Source organism: Acomys minous, assembly GCF_964271855.1.
Source record: "Acomys minous genome assembly, chromosome: 14".
Lineage (NCBI taxonomy): Eukaryota > Metazoa > Chordata > Mammalia > Rodentia > Muridae > Acomys > Acomys minous.
The window spans coordinates 63,325,249-63,335,382 of record NC_140496.1 but is presented as its reverse complement, the minus strand read 5'-3'; the positions used below and the strand labels follow the sequence as shown (position 1 = coordinate 63,335,382).

At 40.8% G+C, this 10,134-nt stretch overlaps 1 protein-coding gene across 4 annotated transcripts in view; it reads right to left on the bottom strand.

The window, feature by feature from the left end:
* Positions 1 to 4,825: 4,825 nt before the first annotated feature.
* Positions 4,826 to 10,134, bottom strand: part of LOC311583524 (acidic mammalian chitinase) — an 80,888-nt gene continuing 75,579 nt past the window's right edge. For all 4 annotated transcript variants that reach the window (XM_084757206.1, XM_084757209.1, XM_084757208.1 and 1 more), the window contains 6 exons: positions 8,018 to 8,142; positions 7,733 to 7,856; positions 7,267 to 7,452; positions 6,362 to 6,481; positions 6,134 to 6,275; positions 4,826 to 5,254 (listed from right to left, as the gene is read on the bottom strand). In XM_084757206.1, coding sequence (XP_084613332.1) covers positions 4,932 to 5,254; positions 6,134 to 6,275; positions 6,362 to 6,481; positions 7,267 to 7,452; positions 7,733 to 7,856; positions 8,018 to 8,142 — 1,020 coding nt within the window. In that variant the 3' untranslated portion in view covers positions 4,826 to 4,931. The remainder of the gene's footprint in view (positions 5,255 to 6,133; positions 6,276 to 6,361; positions 6,482 to 7,266; positions 7,453 to 7,732; positions 7,857 to 8,017; positions 8,143 to 10,134) is intronic.

Below are 10,134 nucleotides of genomic sequence, written 5' to 3'. Positions count from 1 at the left end.
GGATAGAAAACAAACTCAAAAAAGGCTGTAGCCTTCATGTATACAAGTGAAAATCGTGCTGAGAAAGAAATTAGGGAAACTACACCCTTCCCAATAGCCACAAGCAATATAAAGTATCTAGGAGAGATTCTAACCAAGCACATGAAAGACTTGTTTCAAAAAAATTTCAAATCTCTGAAGAAGAAAATTGAAGGTGACAAGATCTCCCTTGTTCATGGATAGGGAGAATTAACATAGTAAAAATGGCCATTTTGTCAAAAGCAATTTACAGATTCAATGAAATCCCTACCAAAATACTTACACAATTTTTAAAAGACATTGAAAAATCAATTCTCAACTTCATATGGCAAAACAAAAAACTCAGAAGAGCTAAAACAATCCTGTATAATAAAATATCCTCCAGAGAAATCTCCATGCCTGATCTCAGGCTATACTATAGAGAAACAGTAATTAAAACAGCATTGTACTGGCATAACAATAGGCTAGTTGGCCAATGGAATCGAATAAAAGACCCAGAAACAAATCCACACAACTATAGACACTTGATTTTTGACAAAGAATCCAAATCTATACAATTGAAAAAGGATAGCCTCTTCAACAAATGGTGCTGGTATAACTGGATGTCTACATGTAAAAAAAAATGCAAGTAGATCTATATTTGTTGCAGTGAACAAAACTCAAGGCCAACTGTATTAAAAACCTCAACATAAAACCAGAGACACTAAATCTGTTAGAAGAAAAAATGGCACAAGAGAAAACGTCTTCAACAGAACACCAACAGCCCAGCCTCTAAGGTCAAATTTTAATAAATGGGACCTGGGACCTCATGAAGCTGAAAAGCTTCTGTAATGTAGAAGACACTGTGGACAGAACAAAGCAACAGCCTACAGACTTGGAAAAGAGCTTCACCAACCCTACATCTGACAAAGGACTAATATCCAGAATATATAAAGAACTCAAGAAATTAAACACCACCAAACCAAATAACCCAATTAATAAGTGGAGATGAGAGCTAAACAGAATTCTCAACAGAAGACTATCAAATGTCTGAGAAGCACTTAAAGAAATGCTCAACATCCTTAGTCATTGGAAAAATGCAAATCAAAATGACTCAGAGAGTCCATCTCACACCAATCATAATGGCTAAATTTTTTTTAAAAACCTCAAGTGACAGTACATGCTGTCAAGATATGGAGGAAGGGGAACATTCCTTCATTGCTGATGGGAGTGAAAACTTGTAAAACCACTTTGGAAATTAAGCGGGTGCTTCCTCAGGAATTTGAGAATAGAGCCACCTCAAGACCCAGCTGTTCTACTCCTTGGAATATACCTGAATGATGCTCTCACAAGGACATTTGTTCAACTATGTTCATAGCACCCTTATTCGTGATAGCCAGAATCCAGAAACAACCTAGATCTCCCTCAGTCGAAGAATGGATAAAGAAACTGTGATGTATTTACACTATGGAATACTACTCAGCTATTAAAACCAAGGAAATCTTGAAATTTGCAGGCAAATGAATGGAACTGATAAAAGATCAGCCTGAGTGAGTTAACTGAGACTCAGAAAGATACACATGGTATAGACTCACTTATAATTGGATACTACCCCAACATGGATGTTCTCTGAGAGTCTTCCATCAGCAGGGGATTGGGACAGATGTTGGGACTCGCTACTGGGACTCCAGGTGGGAGAGATATGGGAGAACTGGGGAAATATAAGGACAAGAGCATCCTGGAACACTACAAGGAGACCATCAAGGCTGGCGGATCTGGACCCAGAAGGTCCTACACAAACTATTGCACCAACCGAAGACAATACATGTAGTAAACCTACACCCATGAACAGTGCACTCCCCCATTGTGTGGAGAGCAGGGACTGACTCTGACATGAACTTTGGTGCCCCCTATTTGACGACTTCCACTTGGTGGGGAGGCCTGGTGGCCCTCAGAGGAAAAGGAAGCAGGCTACCCAGATGAGACTTGATAGGCTGTGAACAAATGGTGAAGGAGGAGGTTCCCTTCTGTCACAGGCCTAGGGGAAGGAAATAGGGTGAAAGAAGGATGGATGAGGGAACGGGGAAATGCAAGTGAGAGGATAAGAATGGAGATGTCATCTGAATAAATTATTTAAATAAATAAATAATAAAAATAAAAATAATAATAATCAACAAAGTAGAAATGCAACCCAGATAATATGAGAAATTTTGTGTAAATTATATTATTTGGTAAAATATTAATATCAAGAATATTTAAAACAAGCCAGGGATGGGGGTACACATCTTTAATTCCATAACTTGAAGAGCAAGATACAGAAAGATCTCTGTGAGTTCAAGGCCAGCCTGCTGTACAAAGTGAGTCCAGGAGAACCAAGGCTACACACACACACACACAAAAAAAAAAAACTATCTCAAACAAAACAAAACAAAACAAAAAGCAAAACAAAAAATCTACTCTCAACAACTGGACATAAAGGGAACTTCAGAGGATTGGGAGGGAAGTGAGAGGGTGATTTGGATGACTTAGGTCAAAATAAATTATATACATGTATGAAATTGTGAAATAATAAATACAATCTGTTATATAAGTAAATATTACAAATGAAAACAACTCAATTCCAAACCAAGCAAAGGCATTGAATAGACATTTACCCAAAGAAGATATAGGAATGACCAATAAACAAGCTAAAATATGTTCAATATCATTAATCAATAAGGAAATGCTCTTCAGAACTACAATAGACTATTCCCTAAAATCCAGAAGAGTAGGTACAAAAACTCAGATAGTAACTAGAAAGTGTTAAAGTCAAAGGAATTGATAGTTAGTTTAAGAAATGTTTGTACTCATGTTCACAGCAGTATTGCATACAATAACTAAAACATAGAAGCAAAAAGTATGTATCAGTGGGTGAACTGATAAGTATTCTATATTGTATACTTAGAATGGAATGTTCTTTAGTTTTAGAAAAGGATATTCTGAATGACTCAAACATGGATGAATTATAAGACATTATGCTAAATTACCAAAGTAGACCACAAAGAGGAAAACACTGTAAGGTTTAGTCATTATTAGATATTTTAGAACAGTCAAAATCATAGAAGAAAATAAAATGGTGGTTACAGGGCTTGTGTGTAATTAGGAATATTATACTGTGGGGTTGCTATGCCTCTTTTTGCCATTAACTATCTATTAGAGATTTCCACCCCACTTTAGACCACTTAGTTCCTGAATAAAAAACACAGAGACATTATATTCTGTTAATAAGCTGTAAGCCCTATGCTAATCCTACCACCCTCAACACTCAGATAAAAGTGCCCATCATTTTGCCAATATGGTGACTCTCAGGTGGCTTCTGCTCCATCAGTCTGACCTCAAGGCAAGCTCCTCTTTGCCATGTGTTCCTGGTCCTTTCTGTCTAATGGCTAGCTCCTTACTCCTCTCTCTTCTCCCTTCTCATCTTTGGGATGCTTCTGATCCACCAGGCCAGCCCTCGTGAATATTCACTCAAGGTCCGTATTGCCCCTTCCTTGTCCTTTCCATGTCTGTCTCTCTAAGATCACATGCCTGGGAACTTCAGCTCTGTCTACCTCTCTTCTGCCGAGCTTTGAGCTGCCATCAACTTTTATTTAACCAGTCATTGATAATTGGGAAACATTCTTTATATCATATTGATACACGAGAGGGTTCGGTATTTTGTAACAATGCCTGTGACAGGGTAGCAACCAGATCTCTGGGCACAAAAATCAGCATTTACTGTGGTGGGATTGCAGTTGTTGGTTTGGTTTGGTTTGATTTGGTTTGGTTTTTGCATTGAGTTTAATTTTTTAAGGTGGAAATGGATGGTAGTGATATTTGGGCATAGTCGTTAAATGTAATTGAACTGAGCTACATACTTAAGATTCAATGTGGTAAATTGTATAGTCGTTTTACTACAACAAAACATGCAAAAAGGGACAAAGTACTGTGACAACTGAATGTCGGGCCAGAGGAGTAGTGACTGCAGCTGTCAGTCAAGGAAAGAGGCTCCCTCCTCTCTCTTCTTTTTCTATTAGATATTTGAGAATTTTTATAATAAGTTTGATCTTATTCACTCCTTCCCCAATTTTCTTCCAGGTCCACCCATTTCCTAACCCATCCAACTTGGTGTCTTCACGTTTTTAAACCCATTGGCAATAATCTGTGCTGCTCTTATATTCTTGAGTTCTGTGACAGTTTTAAAGAGAACTGACTCTCCCTCTCCCAAAAGCTATCAGTTGTCAACAGCACCTCAATCAGGGTTGGAACTTCATTGTCAGCTTCCCTCTCAATGCTGGTATTTTGTTTGGCTTGAGCCTGTGGTTCTTGTGTACACTGTCACAATGCTTGAGAATTCACAAGCTGCCTTGTAGTGCCTATGACACAGTTTCCTTCTTCTTCTCCACTGCCTCTGGCTCTTACAACCTGTCGAGACATCCTTCTTTGATGATGCCTGATCCCCAGGAGGAGGAGGAGGGATGTGATATAGATGGTCTCGTTTAGAGCTGAGCATTCTGAAGTTTCTTACTCTATGCACCTTGAGAGTTGTGGGTCTTTGTGTCAATTGTCATCTACTGCATCAAGAAGCTTCTCACATGAAGTTTTAGGGAGGCACTAAGTCATTATGTCATCATGGAGATGGACACAGATGGGTAGAAACATGTGCTCTCTCTCTCTCTCTCTCTCTCTCTCTCTCTCTCTCTCTCTCTCTCTCTCTCTCTCTCTCTCCCTCTCTCCCACTCCAAGCACACTTAGTATTTATAAATGAAAGAAAGTTTCACACCAAACCATGAAAAATCAAGGACACTCATATTTTGGCTACCAATTTTATTATATGAATTTAAATGGAAGCAAGATAACTTTGGCAAGGAGTAAAGGAGAGTACAGAAGGTTTGGGGACAGTGGCAATGTCAGGTTCATGGCCAGTTGCAACAATTACAGCTGGGATCAAAGACAAGCTCTGCCTGACAGTGCTGCTTGTATGTGACTCCATTATGGCAGTGCCAGAAAGCATTTCTGTCACCGGCCACAGGGTAGAGGCCATCGGCTTTGTCAGCGCAGAATCCACTGCCTCCCGTGCTTCCTCCAGAGCTCCCACCCCCACTGCCACTCCCATCCCCACTGCCACTCCCATCCCCACTACCACTCCCACCCCCACTGCCACTCCCATCCCCACTCCCACTCCCACCCCCTGGAGGAGAAGTCACTGGCTCAGTAGGAAGGTCAGGGGCTGTGCAACCTGAAACATAAAAGCAAAGAGAGGAGAGGGGTGGGTCTGCTGCCACAGTGAACATCACATGGAAGTAAAGAATGCTATGCACACTATTGCTGTCTCACAACTGAAGAGACTGGAAGACATGTCTGGAATTAAGAAAAATTGTTCTATTGATCCAGGCCAGCTTCCTCTTGTTCTATCTTTTCCCATCTAAGGCACTCAAGAAAAACCTAATATACAAAAACAGATATGTTTAAGATCTTAGTATATGGAAACAATTATGAAGGTTGAAACATTCCCTGAGAGATGGACAAGCTATATAGGATAACTGGCACAGCTTCCTGCTAATTCTTCCCCAGAGCCTAAGCAAGACATTGAATGAGGGACGGAGGGAGGAAGAGAGGGAGGGAGGGAGGGAGGGAGGGAGAGATGTATATGTTGAAAGTAAGCACAATTTCCACAGACTCTTTTTTTTTCTTTTCTTTTTTTTTTTTGTTTTGTTTTGTTTTGTTTTGTTTGTTTGTTTTTCAAGACAGAGTTTCTCTGTGGACATCTCTGGCTGTCCTAAACTCTCTTTGTAGAGCAGGCTGGCCTCAAACTCACAACAATCTGCCTGCCTCTTCCTCCCAAGTGCTGGGATTAAAGGTGTGTGCCACCGCACCCAGCTTGAAGTCTTAGAAAACCCGATGATCTCACACACTCCAAAGATATGCTTGGTTTCCCATAATCCCCTTACAAATTGAGATTTGGGGAAGGTCAGTAGATTTCTCTCACTTGGGAAAGTATAACAGAATGAATTGGAAGAATATCCCAGGAAAATGTGGATGAGAATGCCAAAACTGCCTTTACATTGGTACAGGGACCTTATTAACACACCTTCTGCATACTTGTGCTGTCACTTACCTGCAGTGGACACTCCGAGGGCTTTGTTCAGAGTAGAGGTAAGGGGGAATTTGCCCTGGTTACAGAAAGAGCCAGTGAAGTCATCGAGGTCAATGGCCCAGATCATGGCACCTCCAAAATTGTTCTGCTTAAGCCATTGAGCCTGTTTAAGGGTAGAGGACAGAAGGTTCACTTGATTTCCTGAGCCTTGGTTCTGTTATGCCAGCAAATCAAAGGAGCTGACCTTACCTTGACACTGAAGCTTCTGATATTGTCATAGCCAACCCACTCGTTGCCCTTATACGCATAGGGCACTTCCTGAGGGGCATTCCAGACCTCAGTGGCTCCATTTCGCAGGAAGGTGCAAATCTGTAAATGGCAAGAGATTCAAACCCTTTAAATACTCATCTCATGAAAGACAAAACACATTTATTTCTTTCCTTTCATATCCTCAGTTGGTGTTACCTCAATTTTATAATTCAGTTGTGTTTGTATTAATAAAATTGAGTTGTTTGCATCTTTGCAGTGGGGCAGAGGAGACCTAGGACTTAGACATACTAGGTACATGCTATGTCACTGAGCTACATCACAACCCTAGTCTTTTCTTTTTTAAGTAGAGTCTCTTTATATATAGCTTTGAACTTAGGATTATCCTGCTTTAGCTTCTTGAATGTGGAATTCCAGATATGAGCAGTCAAATCTGTAAAAAAAGACTGTCATGAAAAAAATCATTGTACAGTATGGTCCTACTTTGTTTTGTCCTGTGATAATAGAGCTTAAATCCAGGGCTGTGTGCATTCTAAGTAAGTGCGCTCCCACTGAGCTGCATTCCCCAGATTGGGATATTTATCAAATTCTTACATTTTATCCATATTTGGGTACCAGAATTTTAGAATCTATAATAGTATTAGAAATGTACTTGTTGTATTCCTTTCTGTGCTAATATAAATATCCTTACTGGTGTGGTCTGTTGCTTCAAGGAATATTGTTTGGATTAAGAATAGAAGTACATTATGCAAACACTTAAAGCCCACCCCTGCCTCAAGTGACATTACTGCAGGTAGGTACACTCAGATCCTGGAGATTCTAAACTGAAGACTGTGCACAACTTTAGGTGTGTAATTCACAGAGCACTGTAGAGCCAATCTACTGACCTCATAGTAGGCCCAGAACCCAGCCTGCCTGGTATAGGGCCCATCAGGGCCGGCCCCAGAGGTGGGAGCGCCAACTCCATTATCAGAAGGATTGCTCAGGATGAAGGTGTGTCCATACTCTGGGAATCCAACAATGAGCTTCTCAGCTGGGGCTCCGTTGTTTCTCCAGTAATTCATGACGTAATCCTGAAATAGCAGCAGGTTAGACACAGGGCCTGAGCAGCCAATGGCCTGTGTTAGCTTTCTATGTTAGTAGACAAATTATACGATGTTCCTAACCAATGAATTTATTTCTTGGTATTTTCTTTCCCAAAAATATTAGATGAAATTACAGTGAACAAAATATGGCCAGTAACTGAAGATATTTGCCTAAATGAGACAGCTTCCGAACTTGTGTTAATCTGGACCCTGAGTTTCAATATGATTTACATCCCCTCCCCGAGCCTGTATTCCTGTAGGGTCTTACCACATTGAGGTAGGCATTGCTGCCAGTCTCGGTCGGGAGTTTGTAGAGGGGACTGTTCTCTCCAGTGTAGCCCTCCCAGGACCCATGGAGGTCATATGTCATGACATGGATGAAATCTAGATACCTGAGAGGCAGTAAGATTTAAAATCATTTCTAGCAACTGTTTCTCGCATCATTATGCAGACATTAGACACCTTTTCAAAAGACGCCTTTCCAAACAAGGTCTTTGTTGACAAGACATCTCAAGAGTAAGTGCGATGCTTAAAAGGTAACTGCACCACTCACTTGGAGAGTTCTGGGATCTCATAGCCAGCCTCGATATTAGAAATGCCAGCAGCTACAGCAGCAGTAACCAGCAGCCTGGGCCTATTGCTCGCAGTGGCCTCCTGCTCAAAAGCTTCACGCATTTCCTGCAAAATAAGGCAAGCATGTTTGAAGTTCATTTCAGCTATCTAAATAATAATAAGTGCATGTTTCCAAGGTGTCTTTCTTGTCCAAAGTACTTTCAACTATTTTGTCTGACTTTAATATTTCAATATTTTAATCAACTGAATACTATATAAAATACAGACTTTTTAAAATTACAGCTATAAACCAGGCATGGTGGCGCACGCCTTTAATCCCAGCACTTGGGAGGCAGAAGCAGATGGATCTCTGTGAGTTCAAGGCCAGCCTGGTCTACAAGGTGATCCCAGGACAGCCAAGGCTACACATAGTAACCCTGTCTTGAAACCACCACAACAAAAAACACAGATACGCAGTATGCATGGGAGGTGAAAATTTTCACCAGAGTACCGCGGAAGTTAATGGCATCCAAGGTCCCAGAAGAACAATCAGAGCTCACTTGCATCACACCGTGTTGAAGCTACTTTCTTTACAGTGCCCTTATCTAGTTTTCAGTGGTTTGGAAAGTTGCTTCCACACTCCTTACAACCCTTACACATCACTCAGTGAGTTCCTGAATGAACCAATGGAAACAGTGGTAATGCCTGGAGGACAGGTCCAATTCAGTGCCGGATGCTAATTCACATGCATTCTGCGTGACTCTCATTCATTTGGAATACTGATCTGAGATCCTATAATGGCATTATTTGGGACACCAGAGCTCTGCATTGTGCTCTGTCTTCAAATGTTAAAACCAGATACTATAATGTGTATGGCTTCATTCTGTGCCACTTCGGTGAGCACAGCTGCAGCCAATTATTATGTGCTATAACTTAGAAAGGTCATGTTTCAACTAAAAGTAGAGGTGCTACTTATGATCTTCAGAGCTACTTAACAAAAAGTACAGTAGTGTTGTGGTGATAGCCTAAAAGTCAAGGTGGACAGTCTCTGAGGAATGACATCCCACATACATGTGAACCACACACACATATGCAACATATACGCATAAAAAATAATTTGGGTTTTCTAAAGTGTTGTGTATGTTCATGTTCATGTGTGTGAGTGCAAGCACATGGGACAACCGCAGATGTCAATCCTGACCGCCTACTTTCTTTGAGGCACTGTGCCTTTTGTTGTTTGCTACTGTGTATGCTAGGCTAGCTGGACCACGAATTTCTGGGGATACTTCTGTCTCTGTCCCCCAGCTTTATAGCAGTGCTGGGATTTCCAGTGTGCATTACTGCATCTGGCTTTTATGTGGGCTCTGGAGATTTGAACTCAGGTTCTCATGCTTTGGAGGAAGTGTTTTACCCACCAAGGCATCCTGCTAGCTCAATACTGAAGTTATTCCAAAGCCATCTATGACCTGATGTATGGAATTATGTAGAAAATAATCTACTTCAGAAGAAAATAAGCCTAAAATTCGTGTTGTGAAGTCATTAAGAGGTCAGAAAATGGACAGTGTGTTTTCACAAGCTTGGGCCAGAATTTTCAAAAAATAAAAAATAAAAGATCCTGGTATCCAGCCAAACTGCTAACTGGAAATGCTGAACAAAGCCAAGTACAGCTTCACCCTAGGCCTGCAACCAAAAACTCATCCTACAACTGAACTTTGATCAACATTTACTTGCATGGTCCTCAATTTCATGGGCTTGATTTGCCTGGAAGAGATTATATAACAGAAAATGATGCATTTAGCAGGTTCAATCTGGACTACACTCATTCACATGGTGGAGACTACACACCCAGATGCTGCATGCTAAGATACTCACCCTAATGGAACAAATACTTCTCCAAAATGGAGACAACTCTAGAATGCAGCCCACTGCCTTATACTGTCCGTGGGTTCCAGTTGCTGCCCAGACTGCTGCCCCTTCCAGCATACTCAATAAACATTTTCTTATTGCTCTGGGGTAAAGGGTCAATTTATTCACTTCATAGCTGTTATTTTTATCAATCCCTTTATTTTTTCCTTAGAAATAATGTATCCTTGCTGATGAGTTCAGTAGCATTCTTTG